The 21,617-nt window shown below is 44.4% G+C and overlaps 1 protein-coding gene across 1 annotated transcript in view; it reads left to right on the top strand.

Moving 5' to 3' along the window:
* TBC1D22B (TBC1 domain family member 22B) overlaps positions 1-21,617 on the top strand; it is a 1,162,021-nt gene that overhangs the window by 427,341 nt on the left and 713,063 nt on the right. The window contains exon 5 of the mRNA XM_044076529.1: positions 19,232-19,302. Coding sequence (XP_043932464.1) covers positions 19,232-19,302 — 71 coding nt within the window. The remainder of the gene's footprint in view (positions 1-19,231; positions 19,303-21,617) is intronic.

A 21,617-nucleotide genomic window follows, 5' to 3' on the forward strand; every position in this document is an offset into this window, starting at 1 on the left:
TCCTCAAGAGAAAAAGGCTGGCCCTTCATCTTTAACTGCTTTTGAATAAGGAGTGATAGGTAGGAGGAATGTGGGGAGCTCAGTGTCAGGAATTTCAAAGGTGCCTTTCAATACCTTTAAAATTTCTGCCCCTTGCAAACAGATTACATCTAGGATGGTGCCTCCTTCTCAGGAGTCTGGTTTTCATACACATTTTATTAATGACCTGAAATGTTTAGCAGATTTCTTCTTGCAGTGGCATGCAGTGATGAACAAGTAGGTGATGTCCAGTCCCTCTAAGCAGGTTAACTAGAAAAAGATGCATTTCAGGTCGGACAAATAAGTTCATTCTTGGAGGAAGACAATCTTCACAATTCAAATGACCTTCACCCCTGGGTTTGAGTCAAGTGAGGACACTTCATTTCTAGATGCACACAAAATGATGTGCCTTTCTTGAGAAACTTTGAGTAAGATGCAGGAGCATTTCATACGCGAGATAAAGAAAACCTCAGACAATAAAAACAGGTATTTCGATCTTCTGGGCCTGGAGGAACTGAAAACTACAACAGTCCCTGCCATTTTTTTAAAGCCTTTGAGATTCCTTTCTTGCAGTCCATACAGCTAGGCTTCCAACACTCCCACCTCTGCACCCTAGAAGATGAACAGGTTTTTATAGAGTTCAGCAAACATATCAGTATTGCTAAGAACCCAGTGGCAGATCCTGTAGTAATTTTCCCAGAGGTAGTTACTGAAACTTAAAAGACATTACCAGACAGTGCAAAAAGTGGGTCCTAGACAGATTTAATAAGAAGGTATATACATCAGCTAATATGGCTTTTGGAGTGACAAATTGCACATCAAAAAGCCCCTGATGCAGACAGGAAACTTGTAGGCAGATATCCAAGGTGAGACTCTCTACCAGCTTTCTCAAGGATTGGGGAAGCATATGATCAAAATGATGTAGTGATGTAGACACAGTCTCTAGGCAGCTGCTATAGTGTCACTTATCAGGTGTCGCTCTGTTTTGGATATATGGATTACCTGAGGCTATAAAAGGGTAACAAAAGATGTATTGTAGTCCAATCTCACCTACATTCTTACCCGTGGGTTCGGAGCCGAATGTCGGCTCCAACTCGGCCAAAACTTTTCTAGCTCAAAGTCTTTCTATTGGCTGGGCTAAGATGGTATCCCATGCTGCACTGCTCTATATCCCCATATCTCGTTTGCCGCTCATGTAGCTCGGACGTGGTCTCACTCTTGGCTGTGGCTAAGTACCCTTTTTTCTTCATTATTAGAGAATTGGTTGCAAACAAAAAGCTATTTTAATAGCTATTGTCTGTTCTGGTCTTGTATGGTGAAAACGTTTGCGTCTGATCATGTTTTCTGTGGTATCCCACTAGCTGTTCCAACGGGCTAGGCCTGTTTCAGTCAGAGGACCTAGTCTGTCCCTTGCTTCCTTGTGTTATTTCTTTTACAGGTCTAAAGCAGTTTAAATTAGAGGTTTTAGTCTTCCCCTCCTGTGTTGTGCCAAAGGATCGTTTTAGTTAGGGATCTTGAGGTTTTCGTGTGTGGTAGTGTTTTTCCCTCCTTGTGACTGTTTTACTGTTGGTATTATTTTCAGTTATTGTTGTCTTTGGTGCTTTGTTGTAGCTTACTATGTCCAAAGATTCTAAGGAGCACAAGCCCTCGGGCTTCAAGAAATGCTCTAGGTGCAGCTATAAGATGTCCATTACTGACGGACATTGTGTCTGTCTGTATTGTCTGGGAGCAATCCACCTCCAGGAGTCGTGCAGTTTCTGTCATGTGTTTAGTCCGAGAGTTCTTCAAGAAAGGAAGAATAAGTTGATTTTGAAGGGACTTCTGAAACCCTCTTTCGAGGAGGGTCTGGAAACTGCTTCCAGCTCCAAGACAAAATCTTCGAAATCTAAAAAGAGATCTCTGGCTCCATCAGTCTCCTCGGAGCCAACGGAGAAAATAGCAAAGTCTGCTTCGACATCTTCGACTCCATTGACCTCGGGGCCGCAGGAAGTGTCTGTGGTTATGGCATCGGCATCAGCTGCAATAATTTTGGAACCTATTCTGAGCCGATTGCCTAGCATTAGGCCAGCATCACCCTCCTCGCAGGTCCCCTTCGGAGGGGAGGTCTCAATCTCCCTCTCTATCCTCTAAATCCTCCAGGACCTTATCAGATGTGGACGTTGATAGAGTGGTGCAGAGACTCCTTCAGTCACCGGTTTTGGCAAAATTGTTCTCTGCTCTGACCCAGTCGGTTCCGGAGCCCATCCTTCAACCTACTTCGATACTTCCTCCTCCGATCGTATCTCAGCTTTCGGAGCCGGAGTGCTCGGCTCCGTGTGATGTCCCTAGGTCAGTTCCGACAGCCCCTCCTGGCTTATCGGTGCCGACGTCAGCTCCGATCCCGTCGGGGCCGTCCACGGGATTCAGGACTCAGGGTTCTTTTGTCGAACCCGAGGGAGAGGCTTTGGGACACGTCTCGGTTCCTAGTCTCCCTCTCGGTGCTTCGGCATGGGGAAGTCTGACTCCTGTCGTGGATGTTCTTCATTCCACATTGCTGCAGTCCTAACTATTGGGTAGTCCGCTGTCCGGTCGGCCCGAATACCAAAGTATATGGCTGACGTCGGTCAGGGCACATTAGACTGACGTCAGTACGTCAGGGTACTAATGCGCATGACCGACGTCATATCCTCAGTCTTTTTTGCCGCATGGTCCGATGCAGAAGCAATTTTGCGAGTGCAGGTTGGCGTTCTGAAAGTTTCTGAAGTCAGAGTTTCAGACCGAATCAAAGTTGGCTAAGTACCCCATTGGGGAATATTTTGGTTTTTTCTTGCCTCAGTATTTAACCGGATGTCAGAAAAAGTGAATAACTGTATTTCTTGTGGGAAACAGATACCTCATAGGGATTACCATACTTTGTGTATACCTTGTTTAGGGCCTGAGCACGACGTTGTTGGATGCCGCTCTTGTGCTAGATTTAACAAACGCACTATTAAGAGAAGGTTAGACTGTGCCAGGTTAGTTTTGGGAAGCGTTGTAATTATAAAATGCCATCGGATGCTCCGATGCCCGCTTCGGGCAAAAAGCGCAAGGATAAAGCAGCAAAGCCTAGAGTGGAAGAACCGACAGTCCCTGACGCCGGTTCTTTAGAAGGCTCAGTGGAGCCGGAGGTTCTGCCAGGTGTTTCTTTGGAGTCTCAGGAGAGACTTTATTGTTACAGGATGTATCCTCTCAGGAAGTAGGCCAGGCTGAGGGGGCTTCTCAGGTGGCTGTTCTTCCCTCTCTTCCTAAGGTGGTTAGAGCCTCCCCCTCTGTTTCCAAGGCTTCTTTGAGGGGCAGGCCTAGTGTAGCTTCAGTGGGGGTTTCTCCTAGTGCTTCAGGGTCTTTGCCTAAGAAACATATGCTTAAAATGGCAGAGGATTTGATTACTATGATTAGAGGTTCTATCCAGCGTCCTGATAAGAGGCCTAGGGTTGAACGTGAGTTTGAGAGTTTTGAGCACTGTTCGAGGCTTCTGAGTCTTCGGCTGAAGACTTGCAGGAGTATCCTCCTTATTCTGATTCTGATGTGGATGATTCTACTCCTTCAGCTTCTCCTCCTGAGGATTTTTCATTTTCAGAGACTCTGCATTCCATGAGGGAGCATTTTAAATGGGAAGGTCAAGATTTCTCTGATTCCAGGAAGAGGCTTAGGGAATTCTTGTTTTTACCCCAGCATAGGCCTTTAGCTATACCTCCTGTTCTGAATGTGGTGGAAGATGTTGCAGAGGCTTCCCTGAATCCTGATTCTTTGCCTCCTGCCCCAGTTAAACCGGATAGGTACTATAGGGTGCCTGAAGCTCATAAGTATCTTTTAAGAGTCCTAGGGCAGACCCGAAACTGTCTCTCAGGGGCCTAAAGGGGTGAAGGCCTCTGTTGTTAAAAATCCTGTTCCTCCTGATAAAGAGGCAAGGGCTTTGGATAGATGGGGAAAGAAAGTGTATACTTCTTCCACTTTAGCCATGAGGGCATTGAATTGTCAGTTTCACATGTTAAAATATCAGAATTACCTCCTTTCACAATTGAAATCTAAGGTGGATGCTCTGGCAGAAGGTATTGAGTGTAAAGAGTTGCAGGATTTAGTTCATGTGTCTGAACAGGTGGGTAAGCATTCCTTGCAGTGTGGTTTTGATGCTGTGCAGGCCTCCTCGAGGCAGAGGCATGCCTGGTTGAGAGATCAGAATTTAGCTGAGCATGTTAAAACAAGGATTTTGGATGCTCCTTTGCAGTCTGATGTGTTGTTTGGTTCGCCTGTGGAAGCAGTTTTAAAGAAAATGGAGGACAAGGCTAAGTCCATGCAAACTGTTAAGGATTTTTTGCAGGTGCAGCCTCCGAAGTTTAGTAGAAATTGGCCTACTAAGGGATGGACTTATCCTGCTTATGATTCCCAGTCTAGGGGTAGGTCTAGACGTGGTAGGGGCAGAGCTCAAGGTTCTTTTAGGCCTAGGACAGGAAGTTCCCCTGCTCAGACTTCTGGTGAGGGCAGGGGTCAGTCCTTTCGTAAGCAGACCCAATGACCTGCCTTTTCAGCTGCCAGTACATTCTCGCCTGGCAGCACCTTTGGGAGGAAGGCTGTCTCTTTTCAAAGAAAATTGGGATTTAATTACCCAAGACAGATGGGTTCTGGATATCATTCACCACGGTTACAGGTTTTATTTCCATACCTTGCCTCCTTTCAAAGGCATGCCAGACATTCCTCCTCTACAAAGAAAAGAGGCTCACAAGCAAATTTCTCTGTTGCTCCAAATAGGGGCCATTCAGCCAGTTCCTGTGCCAGAAAGGGGCCTAGGATTTTATTCTCGCCTGTTCCTAGTACCAAGAAGGGGAACACGTGGAGACCAATTTTGGATTTATCTATCCTCAACACTTATCTGGACATTCCCAAGTTCAAAATGTTGACGTTACAACAGCTTTTACCTCTGCTGGGCAAAGATCACTGGATGGTAACTTTAGATCTCAAGGAAGCTTACCTTCATGTGCCTATAAGACTAAGTTGCAGGAAGTATCTGCGTTTTCGAGCTGGAAATTCTCATTATCAGTTCTCTGCATTGCCCTTTGGCTTATCCACTGCGCCCAGAGTATTCACAAAGGTTCTGGCTCCAGTGATAGCTTACTTCAGGCTAAAAGGAATTCAAATCTATCCTTACTTGGACGACTGCCTGATTCTAGCTCAAGAAAAGGAAGACCTTCTACAGCATTTGGATTATGTCATAGCAGTGCTAAGATGCCTAGGGTATTCTGTGAACGAAATAAAGTCCAGTCTAGTACCCTCTCAAGACATGTGCTTTCTGGGTGTGAGACTGAATACAGCAGCCCAGATGGCCTTTTTAACCCCGGACAAACAAAAGAATCTTTCCAGTTACTTCCATCAACTATCTCTTCAGTCCGGGCTGACTGCAAGGACAGTCCTTCAAGCCTTAGGGTTCATGGCATCTTGTATTCTGGTGCTTCCCAATGCCAAACTGCATATGAGGAAGCTGCAATGGTATCTCAAAATGTATGGACACAGCACTGCCAGGATTTGGACACTGTCATTCAAATAATACCTTGCATTCAAAAGGAATTTTTGTGGTGGGCTCAGGAATGTCACCTAAACAAGGGACTCTCTGTGACCCGGCCAGAGGCGAGTCAGATTCTAACGACAGATGCCGCAGACATTGCTTGGGGAGCTCATCTAAATGGAAAGTGGATACAAGACAAGTGGCCTGCCAGACTACAGCATCTACATATCAACATGAAAGAGATGTTAGCAGTCCAGTTTGCATTAATGGCTTTCAAGGAGTTACTTCTTCCAGGGCAGGTGTTGATTCTAACAGACAACACAACTGTCATGTGGTACATCAACAAACAAGGGGGAACGCATTCTTACCCATTGTGCAGGCAAGCAATGATTTTATGGGAGACTGCGCTCAGCTTGCAACTAACTCTTCAGGCAAGGTTTCTGCCGGAGCACAGAACTCCTTAGCAGATGTGTTAAGCAGACAAATCATGGATCCCCACGAGTGGAAACTGGATCTTCATGTATTTCAAAATTGACAGTGTCATGGGGAACTCCAGACATAGATCTGTTCGCTTCTCCACTAAACCACCAGCTGCCAAAGTTTTGCACAAAGAGGTTTCATCACACAGCTTGGAAAGTGGATGCTCTTTCTTTCAGTTGGAAAAATCTTCATGTGTATGCTTTTCCACCTCTGCCTCTTCTCCCAAAGGTGCTTCTAAAGGTCAGACAAGACAAGCCAAGGATGATTTTAATAGCTCCAGATTGGCCTCGGCAGCACTGGTACCCATTACTGAGGAGTCTGGTAAGGAAGCCTCCATGGCCTTTACCCTTGATTCCACACCTGTTGTCTCAGAGGGACGGTCACCTGCTCAATGTCAAGCTTCACTCTCTTCATCTAACAGCCTGGCATATTTTGTTTTGAAAGACAGCAGGTCTCAACTTCCTCAACAAGTTTTGAATGTGATTTTGGAAGCCAGGAGACCTAGTACAAGGAAAGTGTACGCAGAAAAATGGAAGAGATTTTTATTTTGGAGTGCAGCAAACAATTTGGAGATTTCTGAGCCTAATTTGAGTGTGGCTCTTCAATATCTTACTGAGTTATTGGACAAAGGTTTGTCTTTCTCTTCCATTAAGATTCATGCTGCAGCAATTTCAGCTCACTATGATTGTGACCCACCATTGTTTTCGCATCCTTTGTTCAAGCAATTTCTTAGAGGGCAAAGAATATAAGACCCCACGAGAGCTCCTACTCCTGCTTGGGATCTCAATTTTGTGTTGGAGAAACTTACTCTACAACCTTTTGAGCCTGCGGCTACTGCTGAATTGAAATACTTGTCATGGAAGACTGCTTTTTTGTTGGCCATTACTTCTGCAAGAAGGGTTTCTGAGTTGCAGGCCCTTATGGCGGAAGAGCCTTTTTTGATTTTTCATAAGGATAGGGTATCTTTACGCACTAATCCTTCCTTTATGCCTAAGGTGGTTTCTAGTGTGGCTTTAAACCAAACTATTCATTTGCCTACTTTTTATGCAGATCCTCAAAATAAAGGGGAAAAGATTTTGCACACTTTAGATGTACACAGGCAGTTGCGTTATTATTTGAGCAGGACTAAGGATTTTAGGCAGTCTCAGCAGTTGTTTGTTTCTTTTGCTTTGGGTTCGCAGGGCAAGCCTGTGTCAAAACAAACTATTTCTAGGTGGATTGGGTTTTGCATTGCATTTTGTTATTCCCATCATGGCAAGGAGATTCCAGTTGGGATTAGGCCTCATTCCACTAGGGCTACTGCCACTTCAACAGCATTTCTAAGGGGGGTGGCAACTAAGGATATTTTAGAGGCAGCTACTTGGAGTTCAGTGCATACTTTCTCTAAGCATTATCACCTTCCTCTCTACTCTAAGTCTAGGGCTGGTTTTGCCACAGCTATTTTGCAAGGCATGTTGTCAGTTCCTGCTTCCTTATGATTTGCCAGCCTCCCTTACCTCTGCTTTGGGATTCTACCCAATAGTTAGGACTGCAGCAATGTGGAATGAAGAACATAGTACAGTTTTGTACCTACCATAAATGTAGATGTTCGAGGATCCACATTGCTGCAGTCCAATTTACCCTCCCTCCTTCCCCTCTGTGTTTAGGGGTGGTTGTGTAGGTGAGGTTATATTCTGGTAATTTTGTATATATTGTACATATTTTTGGTGCAGGTATGTTGGGAGTTTTTGGTTTTGGCCTTATCTTTTCAGGGTCTTCTGACATCTGGGGCAAGAAAAGACTGAGGATATGACGTCGGTCATGCGCATTAGTACCCTGACGTACTGACGTCAGTCTAATGCGCCCTGACCGACGTCAGCCATATACTTTGGTATTCGGGCCGACTGGACAGCGGACTACCCAATAGTTAGGACTGCAGCAATGTGGATCCTCGAACATCTACATTTATGGTAGGTACAAAACTGTACTTTTCGGAGGCTGGTCACTCTTCGGACTCAGGGGGACCGGCCTTCGAGGCCATGCAGAGTGCGCTGGCCAGGTCATCAGCGGCATCATGCGGGTCACTCACTCTGTCCCCTACTACACTGGTGCAGGTCTCTGATCGCCATCTATCTCTAGACAGTTGAGCCCCAAGGCCTCAGGATACCCCCATGAGTGGTCCCCACATTTTTGAGGGCCCCTCAGAGTCCTTGCATGAGGAGCCACCCAGAAAGAAGACATGCAAGAGGAAGCACATAGATTCCCAGGATGAGTCTCTCACATCAGACACCGACCTCGAGGAATCGGAGGGGTCCCCCAAGTCATCCTCTGAGGATGTTTCTTTCTCTGACATCCTAGAGATTTTGAAACAGAGAAATGACTGGCCATCCAAAGCCCCCTCCGAGGAGGAGTCAGTCTTCCTGAAGGCCTTTGGTGCTCAACCCTCCGCCTCCTGGGTATCTCCACCCTTCGATGAGCTTCTGGATTTGGTCTGTCGAAGGGTGTGGGAGACCCGTGACTCTGTGGAACCAGTCCCCAGGAGACCCAATAAATTTTTGTCTGCTCCTCCTGGTAAGGAATTTCTGTCCAAGGGAGTCCCTGTGGATGCCATGGTGGTGGCAGCGGCCACTCAGAAGGAATTAGCCGAGACTTCTTCCACCGTCCATCCTCCTAACAAGGAGTCTAGGACCATGGACCGGTATGGGAAATGGACCCTTTCTTTAGCGACCTTTACCTTACAGTCACTGAATTATTTATCTCACTTTACACAGCTCCAGAGAGATCTCCTCAAGGAGCTTGGAGATGCTCTCACAGGTAACGTTTCTGAGGCAGAGACCCAGACGCTTAACGCTCAGATGTCTACCCTCAATTCCATCGTTAACTCCTTCATGAGGCTGATCTCATATGCAGCCGATGGAGCGAGTAGGGCAGCGAGTTCAAGAGTTGCTCTTAGGAGACAGGCCTGGATGCACCTTTGTCATTTTGCAGAGGCCTTCAAGTCTTCATTCACCGACGCCCCTTTCGATGGTTCCTCTTTGTTCGGAACCAAGGTGAAAGACACCCTCACCAGGTGCGAGCAGGAGGGAAAAACTCTGTCTGCTGTAGGAGCCCGTTTTTCCCTTCCCTTTAGGCCTTATCCCAAGGCCCAGAGTGGTGGTAAAATGTGGTTCAAGAAATCACAGAGGTTTTTTTCCTGGTGCACAAGGTGAGCCCCCCTCCAGAGGCAGAGGAGGGGGTGGTTATTCAGGGAGACGCCACCCTAGAGGCAGAGGAGGCCCCCTCAACTCGGGAGACCGCTATTCCTTTTGTGGTTCTCCCTACCGCCACTCCTGATGGGAGGCCCGACTGTGCGTTTCCAGAGCCAGTCGGGGGTCGAATCTTCTTATACCTGGAGGCCTGCCAACACATCACCCAGGATCAGTGGGTTCTACGAATAATTTCCGGAGGATATGTCATCCCCTTTTCATCAGATCCCCCTCCAATCAAGAAAATCCCAGATGTTCCACCCAGTCAAAGGGATTATGCAGCTTCAGAAGTTTCAAAGCTGCTAGAAAAAGGAGCCATCCAACATGTCTCCTCAGACCAGATCGGATTAGGGACTTACTCAAGATTCTTTTTGGTGCCGAAAAGGACAGGGGACCTGAGACCCATATTAGATCTCAGCCAATTGAACACCCACTTGCAAAAGTCCAAGTTCCGAATGGTCACATTGCAGTCTATTTTCCCATTGTTGGGAAAAGAAGTGTGGATGTGCTCCATCGACCTCAAGGATGCTTACTACCACATCAAGATGGACAGGGCATCCAGAAGTCACCTACGCTTTTGGCTGGGGGCCAGTCATTTTCAGTTTCAAGCCCTGCCCTTTGGTTTCACCACAGCCCAGGATGTTTACCAAATGCATGGCAGTGGTGATTGCTCACTTGAGACGTCAGGGATTCCAAGTGTTTTCATATCTGGACGACTGGCTCCTTACTGCCACCACCAGGCACCTACTAATTCAAACCAGGAACGCTACTATAAACCTATGTCAACAGATGGGCATCACATTGAACTGGGAAAAATCTGCCTTGTTGCCCTCACAGCATGTCACTTTTATAGGCGCAGAACTAAACACCACCCTCATGCGGGCGTTTCTACCACAGGAAAGAATCAGAGTCCTACAACAACAAGTTCATGCCTTGCTTCCCCTGAGAAGAGCAAAGGCAAGATGGGTCCTCCAACTATTGGGGACAGTGGCTGCGACGATTATGTTAGTCTCTCTGGCAAGGTTACATATGAGACTCCTTCAGTGGCTACTTTTTGCCCAATGGTCTCTCCAACGTCTTCCACTTTCTTACCCTATTCTACTCACGGACAGGTGCAAACAGGATCTCAGTTGGTGGCTTCGCACCGACAACCTGAATGCGGGAAAGCCCTTTGTTCCTGCATCCCCGATTGCCACTGTGACCACGGATGCCTCCCAGATAGGGTGGGGGTGCATTATCTAGGCAGGACAGTCCAAGGCACGTGGCAGGAGCACGAGATGCATCTGCATATCAGTGTCCTGGAGATGAGAGCGGTGTTACTAGCGTTGCAAGCACTTCAAAGTTTTCTTCCTCTCGGGACTATTGCAATCGACTCAGACAATATGTCAGTGGTGTGGTATCTGAACAAGCAGGGAGGAACCAAGTCCTATCCCCTTTGCAGAGAGGCCATGCGAGTGTGGCAGTGGGCAGTGTCTTCCCAACGTTTTCTGGTGGCAACGCACATTCCGGGGAAGTCCAATGTGATCGCAGACAGGCTAAGCAGAGCTATTCTGATGCCTTATGAGTGGTCCCTGAACTGTCAAGTTGTGGAACAGATCTTCTGCAGGTGGGGTCAGCCTTGCTGCAACCTCTTTGCCAGCCCCCTCAATGCCAAATGCAGCAGCTACTTCACGTTGATCCCCCCTCAGGGGGAGTCACCCAGGGGACGCTCTAGTCCACGATTGGCCCTCCGGTCTACTATATGCCTTCCCTCCAGTTCCCTTGCTGTCAAAGGTTATTCAGAAGGGGCAAGCCTTGGGAAGCAGAATGATTCTGATTGCTCCACGCTGGCCTCGTCAAATTTGGTTCCCCTTTCTCCATCCCTATCTCATGGACGCTCCTTGGATTCTGGACCCACAACCAGACTTACTAAAACACATGTCAGGGCAGCTCCATCCCTCTCTTCGAACCCTCCGGTTGACAGCCTGGCTACTCCACTTCTGTCATGAGTTAGGCTTCATCATTTTTCACCGGAGGTGGTTCATATTTTATCTTCCTCTCATAAGCCCTCCACCAGGAAGATTTACTACAGTAAATGGAAGATGTTTTTAATCTGGGCTCATACCCAAAAGATTGACCCTTACACGGCTCCAATTTCGTCTGTACTGGAGTTCTTGTCGATGGTCTTTAACCAGGGTTCAGCAGCTGCAACCATTAAAGTCCAATTGGCGGCGATTTCTACCTTTCGTGTCGCAAACAAACCTAGTCTGATGGCTCATAGACTCTGTAAGGCTTTTCTGAAGGGCACTCTGTTACTTCGTCCTCCGGTATCGGAACTTGTCATGCCTTGGGATTTAAACTTTGTTCTACAGGCTCTTACTTCATCTCCCTTTGAGCCTGCAGCCACTTGTGATTTAAAATTCTTAACTTGGAAGACTGTCTTTTTAGTAAACATCACGTCAGCCAGATGCGTTTCAGAGCTTCAAGCCTGATCAATCAAACCCCCTTATTTGATTTTTCATAAGGACAGGGTTTCTCTCAGACCCAACCCCTCCTTTCTTCCCAAAGTGACATCAATCAGTAACCTTAATCAATCTATTGAGTTGCCAGTGTTTTTCCCCAGTTCTCAAACAAGGCAGAATTTAAATTTCATCAGTTGGATGTACACAGACAGTTACGTTTTTATCTGCACAGAACCAAAGACCTCAGAAAATCTGATCAGTTGTTTGTTTCTTTTTCAGAAAACAGAATTGGGTCTCCTGTCTCCAAAGTCACGCTGTCCAGGTGGATCTCCAGTTGCATTTCTTTCATGTATTCCTCAGGGGGGTAAAGATTTACCGTTCCTGGTGAAGGCTCACTCTACTCGGTCTGTATCTACATCTACAGCCTATCAGGCCAGATTGTCTGGATGATATTTGTGCTGCGGCTACTTGGGCATCTCCTCACACCTTTGTTACTCATTACAAGTTGGATGTGGTATCTAGGGGCAGGTCTTCCTTTGGTTCCACAGTGCTCAGGAGTATTTTCCACTGAGCCTCCCAGGATTTAGGTGTTAGGGACGCTGTCCTACGAGTAAGAATGTAGGCGAGATTGGACTACATAACATCAAGAAGTTATGTACTCACCATAACATTCGATATATGTAGTCCATCTTGCCTCACATTCTTACTTACCCCCCCTCCTTCCCCCTTCCTGGAGGATCTGGAGGTTAGGTCTGGTTTCAGAGCTCCCTTCATTCTTGGCTTGTTCTTCCTTTCCTTGGGTGTTGTTATGCATGGAGAATGAGCGCTGGTGTTCACCGCAAACTAGATCTGGGGATATAGAGCAGTGCAGCATGGGATACCATCTTAGCCCAGCCAATAGGAAGATGTTGAGCTAGAAAAGTTTTGGCCGAGTCGGAGCCGACATTCGGCTCCGAACCCACGGGTAAGAATGTGAGGCAAGATGGACCTCATACATCGAACGTTATGGTGAGTACATAACTTGATAACTTTTTTTTGGCAAGCCCTCAGAGGACATCTTTAAGAAGTGGGGGACATGGTTATGCAAAAATTGAAGCAACTTTTTCACACTGCAATAGTAATTATCTTCAAAGACTGGCATATTCTTTAGGCATTGGTACAGAAACAGGAAAAAGGCATGAAGTGTGGGGAAAAGCAGGCATGGTAGGAGAAGAGGAATTACAAAACAAGGACCGACAGGAGGTGGTTCCGTATTTTGGTTCCATCAGTTACTCTACATGGTTTTGACCCAGACCATTTTTTCTTATTCACTCTCACTTTAGGGAGGCCTGTTTGAGAATAACTTCAGCTAGCTGAGTCTTGAGCATCATAGCAGAAAGGGTACAGGATAGAATTTGAGATGGTGCAGCATTTTGTGGGAATGCCCCCTGGAGAGGAAACTGCATCTTGCCTTATGTCTTGTTCATTAGCTAGATCAGGAGGTGATCGAAGAGAAGCCAAGTCAGGAATAAGGTTTAGTTTTTATTCACATATATCTGTTTCTCAAAAAAGATGGCCCATTGACTAATTTTGGAGCTAAGTTCAACCTCCTCTTGAAGTTACCAATACTCTAGATGCTGACCCTGCAATTCTACTCTCACTACTCCTCGCACTGGCCTTCCTGATCACATTGGACCTGAAGGATGCCTATTTGCATGTTCCTGTCCACAGGGACCACAGACAATTCTTGAGATTCAGGGTGAGACTGTGGTGCTGCCACTTTATTTCCGTGTCTGTTGGCCCTTCTGCTGTACTCAGATTATTTACATGTTATGTAGCCCTGGTAGTAGCTTTCTTGTTCTCATTCTCTTGAATGAGAGGGGTCCAATCTGCTTATACATGAATTAGAGTCCTGCAGGTCCAGATGTACTAGAAGATCTTGCACAGTCTATAGATTACTATGGATTGTTTGGAATGACTGGGGTGTTCAGTCAATCTTCCCAAACTGAGTGTCTCCTCACAGTATAAAGATATTTATTGGGGCTGCTTTGGACATAAGGGAGTGCAATTTGCATCTCCCAAGGGGCAAGTCATCATTTTCTCTTTAGACTTTCTTTTCTGCAACATGTCAACAGAAAATACATAGTATCCATGGACTTACTAAAAGTTGCGGGTTACACGGCATCTGCCACACTGGTGGTGGTTTCTGAGGGCATTGTGGAAAGAACACTTGCAGCTTTCTGATATAATGCTCCCTCTGCTGTCCTACATTCAGAAATAATTCATTTGGTGGGCAGACCAGTTGCACAGAAGCAAGAGGAAAACATTCATTCATCCCAAGCAGTCTAGTCCTTGTATACCAGTGTCTCAGACTATACACACTTCGGCACTTTTAATTCAATGACTATGATCTCCCTTTGCTTGACTAAATTGTACATCAGCATTAATGAAATGCAACAGCTCTGTTAGCCTCTAAGAATTCAAGTAGCAGCAGAAGCCAGATGTCCTGCAAATCAAAACAGATGACATTAAGGTTATGTGTTACATAAGAGGGAGGAATAGATTTGTACCCGGAGTGCAGGCTGATTATGCTAACTTGTGAGTTAGCATTGCAATCCATCCCGGAACTCAGAATGGTTTATATATTACTGCAGTGGAACACCACTGACCACATGAGCAGAGATCCCGTAGGGGAATCATAAATGGAAATTGCACTAAAGAAATTTTATGGCTGCTGAAAACAAATGGAGCATCCTGGAGATGGACATATTTACCTCCCCAATGAACCACCAACTTCCACTTTACTGCACAAGACACCCCTGCAATGAGGCTTGGATGATGCCTGCCTTCTCTTTTCAGTGGTGATACCAATTTTTGTGTACTTTCTCTTCCACATTGCTCATCTCATGGCTGCTGAAAAATGTTTGTAAGGAGCAGCTCAGTGTGATTCTCATAATGTCATGTTGGCCTCAGTAGTCCTTTTTTTTAATGGTGGCATAGCTGCTCAAAGGCCATCATAACTTTTTTTCTCAGAAGATATACCTATTGACCCACAAGGCTGGAACACTAGTTCATCCAAGCCTGAAAAGTCTTGCACTGATAAGTCTAGAAAATTATTCCCCTTTCCCACTTCTTGGACGTATTAACTGTTTTGAAGGAGTCCAGGAAACTCAATTCAAGGAAATTTTCAAAAAAAAAAAAAAAAGCAACAACAAGTTATTAAAAGCAGAGGTGCCCCTTATTCTCTGTTCCTTTTCAGATCTGTTTAGAGCAGGACTGTTTTATCCTTAACAAGGATTCAGTTTTGTCATACCTGCTTGCTTTTTGCCATCCATAAATGTGGTACTGAAGTAATTATTAAGAGATGATACATTCTTAATTGCTAAGAAGGGCTGTGGCTCCACTTTGGATTTCAGTTTCACACTTGACCAGATGCCTTTGATCCTATTCAAGCTGTCAGCCTAAGTGCTGCCTAGATGTTTGTCTTGGAAAATCATTTTGGTATCCATAATCTCAGTCGCAAGCCGAGATGTTGAAGAAGTCATTCAGTGTCATTCACAATGATAGGGTCAGTTTCACAATGAATTCTACTTTCATGTTAAAAGAGGTTATACAAAAGTCCATTAACTGGTCTGTCCTTTTCCCAGTATTTTTTCCAAAACACCAGAACAAAGAGGAAAGAATTCTGCCTTTGCTGCATATCTACATGCAGTTACACTATTTCCTGGACAGGAATAAGTCCATCTGATGTGTAGACCACACAGGCATTTATAGTTCAGTGACCATGATGCCCCTTTGCTGACTAAAATTGCACATCAGTCTGAGTGAGATGCTAGCAGTTCTGTTAGCCCTCAAAGCCTTCAAATAGCAGCGGAAGCCAGGTGTCCTGCAGCTGTTTGCACAAGGTATATAGGGCAAACCAGTCAGCAGACTCTGTCCATATGGATAACAAATTGAATAGTCTTGAGCTACAAGAAGGACATGCATCTGCAGGAACTCATGAGGGTGCTGCATTCCACAAGAGCAGCCTCCACCTCAGTTGCCTTTTTTTAGGCAGGTATCAGTCCAGACCATTTGCAAAGTGGTTACCTAGTCATCATTCTATTCCTGCTCCAAATGCTATAAGTTGGGCATACAGACCAGGGGTGGGCCAGGATTTAGAGTGGTGGTCCTGCAGGATATCGTCTTAGAGAGCACCACTGCCTGTATGATTCCCCCCCAAGGTTTGGAGAAAGCTATGGAAGTTTATTCACATATGGGATGAATTTTAATGCAGCTGTGAGACACACAAAGGATATAGTAGAGCTATGTGAGAACTACCGTAACAGTGCATGTGTGTGTGAGTATGATTGCTGCTACAGTACAAGCCTTCCCTTCATGCAGCTTGTTTTTAGTCTCCCACACTGCATTGCCTGATATCACAATCACAAAGGTACCTCTTCTATTTATTTATTGATAGAAGGTTGCTGCTTCTATACATGGAACATATCTTTATGACTTCCACAGGGTTTGCTGGCAAAAAAATAAATACTTGAAGATGGCACAGACTGACGTCCTCTTTTACCTGGTATACAGGTGTGTTTCTCCTTGTGGGGAGAATTTTAGCCTGTGCCCTTGTGTAACCAGTGCTGTGGGAGTGGCTGGGTGGATGTCCACCTGCAGGTGATACCCATAGGTAATGAATTGTAGTGCAGTACTCATCCTACTCAACCATCTTTTACTTTGGAGATGTCTAATACTCCTGTATTTTCTCTAATCTAAAGCATCTTATGTGCCTGGGACTCTTGTGTAGTCCTACCATCTGAGTGCAAAGGTTATGTGGTACTCCTCATAATTGTTGAAACAATAAGAAGATAGCTACTGGATATGTTTCCTCACTTTTACACCTTCGATCTCCTGGGCTTTTACTTCAGGACTGTGCTGTTACTTCATATGACTATGTAGTTAATATGTTTGTGTTGTGGTATTTGTTTTTGCAAGCAGTCAAAGTATCAGAGTTCTGTTTGGGGAAGATGTTTTTGTTTAGATCTCAGCAAGGCAAGGCAAGTAACCTGCAAAGTTTGATTTGTCCCCACAAACTTGAAGGCAGAGCCCAAATCCTATTAGTCTTAGAGGTACTTACTGAGCTGCCATTTTACCTAGTATATACAGCTTGCTACTACTGATGTGTCGCTTAGTTTAGTCACAGTATTGAAAGATGTTTTTTCCTGTATTGGATGTGCAGGAATTGTAGACTGATGTATGTTTTGTTATTCTATTCATTAATTTATTAAGAATGTTGAACAAAGTGACCAGACTGTACTTATTAGTGTGGTATGTACATTTTGAGCCTTATTTAAGAAGGAATACAGGAATGTTGATATCTCTGAGTCCTATGGTAGGCTTACTGAATGTGCTTTACTTGAGATCATGAATCACTTGAAGGTTTCGATTTGGGCGGATGGGGGTATTGTGTTCTGTGTGTATATACTGTTGGGACATCTACCTAATGTAATAGGACAGTGTAATGTATGTATGCTCTGTTGTGGAATCTTAGCCTATCAAGAAGATGGAGTGATTCTGTGTGGCACAGATTTGGAACATTGGCATTTGCAGGAATGCATTGTGGGTGCAGATGCATATATACAGTGGATACAGAAAGTGTACACACCCCTGTTAAAATGCCATTTTTTTGTGATATAGAAAAATGAGACCACAATTTATTTTCTCACCTTTAATGTGACCTATAACCTGTACAAGTCAATAGAAAAACAAATCCGTTAGGGGAAAAATATAAAAAAAAAACATACAATACGCTGGTTGCATAAGTGTGCACACCCTTAAACTAATACTTTGTTGTGTGCACACCCTTAAAGTAATACTTTGTTGAAGCACCTTTTGATTTAATTACAGCATTCAGTCTTCTTGGGTACACACCTGCCATCAATTAAAGACTCTAGATTAACCCCAAATAAAGTTCAGCAGTCCTAGTAAGATTTTCCTGACATTTACTCAGTTGCCTGCTACAGCAAAAGCCATGGTTTGCAGAGAGCTTACAGAGCATCAAAGGGATCTCATTGTTGAAAGGTATCGGTCAGGAGAAGGGTACAAAAAAATTTCCATAGCTTTGGATGTACCATGGAACACAGTGAAGACAGTCATCAAAAAGTGGAGAAAATATGGGACAACAGTGATGTTGCAAAGAACTGGACATTACTCTAAAACTGATGGAATGATGAGACAAAAACTGGTCAGGGATGCTGCCAAGAGACCTGCAGCAACACTGAAGGAGCAGCAGGAATTTCTGGCAAGTACTGGTTGTGTACTACATGTGACAACAATCTCCCGTATTCTCCATATGTCTGGGCAGTGGGGTAGGTTTGCAAGATTGAAGCCTTTTCTTACACAGAAAAACATCCAGGCCTGGCTGAAATTTGCAAAACAATACATAGTCTTCCAAAAGCATGTGGGAAAATGTGTTATGGTCTAATGGGATCAAGGTTGAAAATTCTGGCCACAATTCCAAAAGGTACGTTTGGCACAAAACCAACACTTTACATCACCAAAAGAACACCATCCCCATGGTGAAGCATGGTCGTGGCAGTATCATGCTTTGGGGTTGCTTTTCTTCAGCTGGAACTGGGGCTTTAGTCAAGGTGGAGGGAATTATGAACAGTTCCAAATACCAGTCAGTTTTGGCCCAAAACCTTCAGGAGTCTGCTAGAAAGCTGAAGAAGAAGAGGAATTTCACTTATCAACATGACAATGACCACAAGCATACATTCAAATCAACAAAATAATGGCTTCACCAGAAGAAAATTAAAGTTTTGCAATGGCCCATCCAGAGCCCAGACCTAAATCCAATGGAAAATCATTGGGGGGACCTGAAGAGGGCTGTGCACAACAGATGCCCTCGCAGTCTGACAGATTTGGAGCATTTTTGCAAGGAAGAGTGGACAAATATTGCCAAGTCAAGATGTGCCAAGCTGATAGACTCCTACCCAAGAAGACTGAATGCTGTAATTAAATCAGAAAGTGCTTCAACGAAGTGTTAGTTTAAGGGTGTGCGCACACAGCAAAGTATTAGTTTAAGGGTGTGCACACCTATGCAAGCAGCTTATTGTACGTTTTTTATTTTTTTTATATTTTTTCCCCTAACAGATTTGTTTGTGTTTCAACTGAATTGTACAGGTTATTGGTCGCATTAAAGGTGGGAAAAGTTTTGAAATTACTTATTGTGGTCTCTCTTTTTTTTTTTTTTTTTACATCACACAAACCTGGTATTTTAACAGGGGTGTATACACTTTTTATATCTACTGTGATGTGTGTGTGTGTGTGTGTGTGTGTGTGTGTGTGTGTGTGTGTATCCCTGTGTTTTTCTGTCTGTATTTGGTGACACACTGTGCATTACTTATGGTCTGTCTGTATGTTGCATTTGTGATCTCCATTATTAAAATTAATGGGTATGTTGAATTCTGTACTTGTAAACTTGGAATACAGTGTATGTTGTACTGCATAACCTTAGATTTGTGGGTGTACTGCATTGTATGTGTATTGCTGTATAAAACTTTTGTAACGTGTTTCTTAATTTGCAGAGGAACTAAGGAAATGTAGTTGGCCTGGCATTCCACGCGAAGTCCGTCCTATCACCTGGCGACTCTTATCTGTAAGTATATTTCTTTTTTAGTTTACTATTTGTGAAAAGCATTGTCAGTTCTCCAAACGAGAGGTATCCAGTGGCTAGCTTGTGAAGATGTATGCAGTTACATATAACAAAACACTCCCATTTAGATGTGCTATAGAAAAGCAAATATGCAAATTTTAGTGAAGGCACCTCACAGTGTCAATCCTACTCATAGTTAAATTTCTAGGCATGTGCGCAGTTTTTCCTCCCATTGCGTTCTGCCAGCACAGGAGCCCATGTCTACAGTTAGATTAGCTAAGAATCTCTTCTGTTAGTTTCTGATACTTAAGGAATTTGCAGAAAAGATCCTCAGCTTAGATTTGTAGATGGGTATATAAAGGGTAATGCCGCTGTCTTTTTCTTTCTCTGTGATGAGACTGCAGTATTTATTGATCTGGACTGGATGTTGCTGACCTTTGGTAAGTAGGGTGGCCTGAAATTTGATTTGAACAGGTAGATGCAGTCTAATGGGGAGACAGCATAGCAGCACTTGTAGATGCAGCCTGATGGGGTGACTACAGGGGTAGAACAGGTAGATGCAACCTAACTGGGTGACTGTAATGCAGCACAAGCAGATGCAGTCTGATGGAGTGACAGCAGAGCAGTATGGGTAAATGCATTCTAATGAGAACTTGACAGTGCAACAGTCGATACAGTCTGACTGGTGATGGCAGTGAAACACTGATGCAGTCAGATAACAGGCCAACAGTAATGCAACACCAGTAGATACTGTCTGATAACAGTGCACACAGGGAGATGGTGGTTAATGCAAAATAACTTTCACATGAGACATACAAACAAATGCAGAGACACATATGCAGGAAATTAGGAAATCAAGGTAATGTCTTCCGGAACTACAGAAATCATCATTCTTTACACATTAAAAACAACACTATTGTAACAATCAGAACAGCCACTGACCAATTTCAAATGAAAACTACAGTATTAATTTTAATCCGCGGTGGTGCAGCGGTAGCATTGTTGCCTCTCACAGCAAGAGGTTCTCCCGTTCGATTCTCGGCTGGAGTGCGGGGAGTGCCTTCTGTGTGGAGTCTGCATGTCCTCCCCGCGGTTGGGTGGGCGTTCGAAAGACATGCGTAAATGCGCATGCCTTCGTTGAAGGTTGAATGTTGAGCTGGCACCTCAGCATTTGTGAAAATCTACTGCCAATCATTAGCGGACTGGAGTTCCGCTGTGGCGACCCCTAACCGGGAAAGGCGAAAGACAAACAACAACAACAACATTTACTGACTGCTTGTTTATGACTTTCCACGTTAGGCACAATTTCCAAATTCTATGATAGTACTTCTACTGAGAACAAATCACATACTTTTCTAGCCCTGTCAGCATTTCTAATATTAGACAGGAAGCAAATCAACAGATACATACTGAAGAACATTCAAGATTTCATTCTGCTTATGAAAGCATATTAGAAATGAAATGCACATGCTAATGGTTTCCCTTCTCTATACTTCTCACCCTTCACAATGGCATTTGACACAATGACAGTAGTACAGCACAGGTCACTGGATGGAGTGACAGGAGTACATGACAAGTCGGTAGCTAGAATGGTAGCAGTACAGGACAAGTCAATTCTCACTAACATATTAGTGGGGGGTATTCTTCAGCTATGTATAAACGGACAGAGCAACAGAATGCTGCACAGGTAGATGAGAGGTGTAGAAAGGCATTAGCTGCCATGATGAAAAGTGTATGACACAGTGACAGGAGTGTGCTGCAACTAATTGTGAAGTGCTGCAGCAGCAACATGCAGTAATAGTAGCTAGGAGTTGATGTAAGTTGACGTAGCAGTAGCCAAAGCAAACCTCCGGGGAATTGAGGGGGGGGGGTCAATAGACCAGGAACCAAAAGACAAAAATGATTCCCCAAGAACACGTAATTTCAGTATGAAGCTGGAACCAAACAAAAAACAAGCTGAGTCACTCAGTTATTTAAGGACTTTTTAACACACAGTTTGTAGGTCTGATGAAGCCCTATTGACTTTGTACAGGACGAAAGTGCATGTTGTAATTAATTTAGTCTCAACCATTTGTATTGTGGTTTCTTGCATTAAATTTGTTTTTGAGTGACTCTGCTTGTTATTTGTTTGGTTCCTGCTTCATATTGAAATTATGTCATCTTGGGGAAACATTTTTGTTGTCTTTTGATCCAGTAGTAGGCATTAGGTACGCAGAGTTTGGAGAGCATTGCCTGTGATGTTTCTACTGTGTGTAGCTTAATAGGAAAACTGGTAAGAAGTGAGAGCAGCAAGACAATAGTAATGGGAAGACAGAATC

Source organism: Protopterus annectens, chromosome 7.part0 (genome assembly GCF_019279795.1).
Source record: "Protopterus annectens isolate FY-2018-M chromosome 7.part0, PAN1.0, whole genome shotgun sequence".
In the NCBI taxonomy this organism is placed as follows: Eukaryota; Metazoa; Chordata; order Ceratodontiformes; family Protopteridae; genus Protopterus; species Protopterus annectens.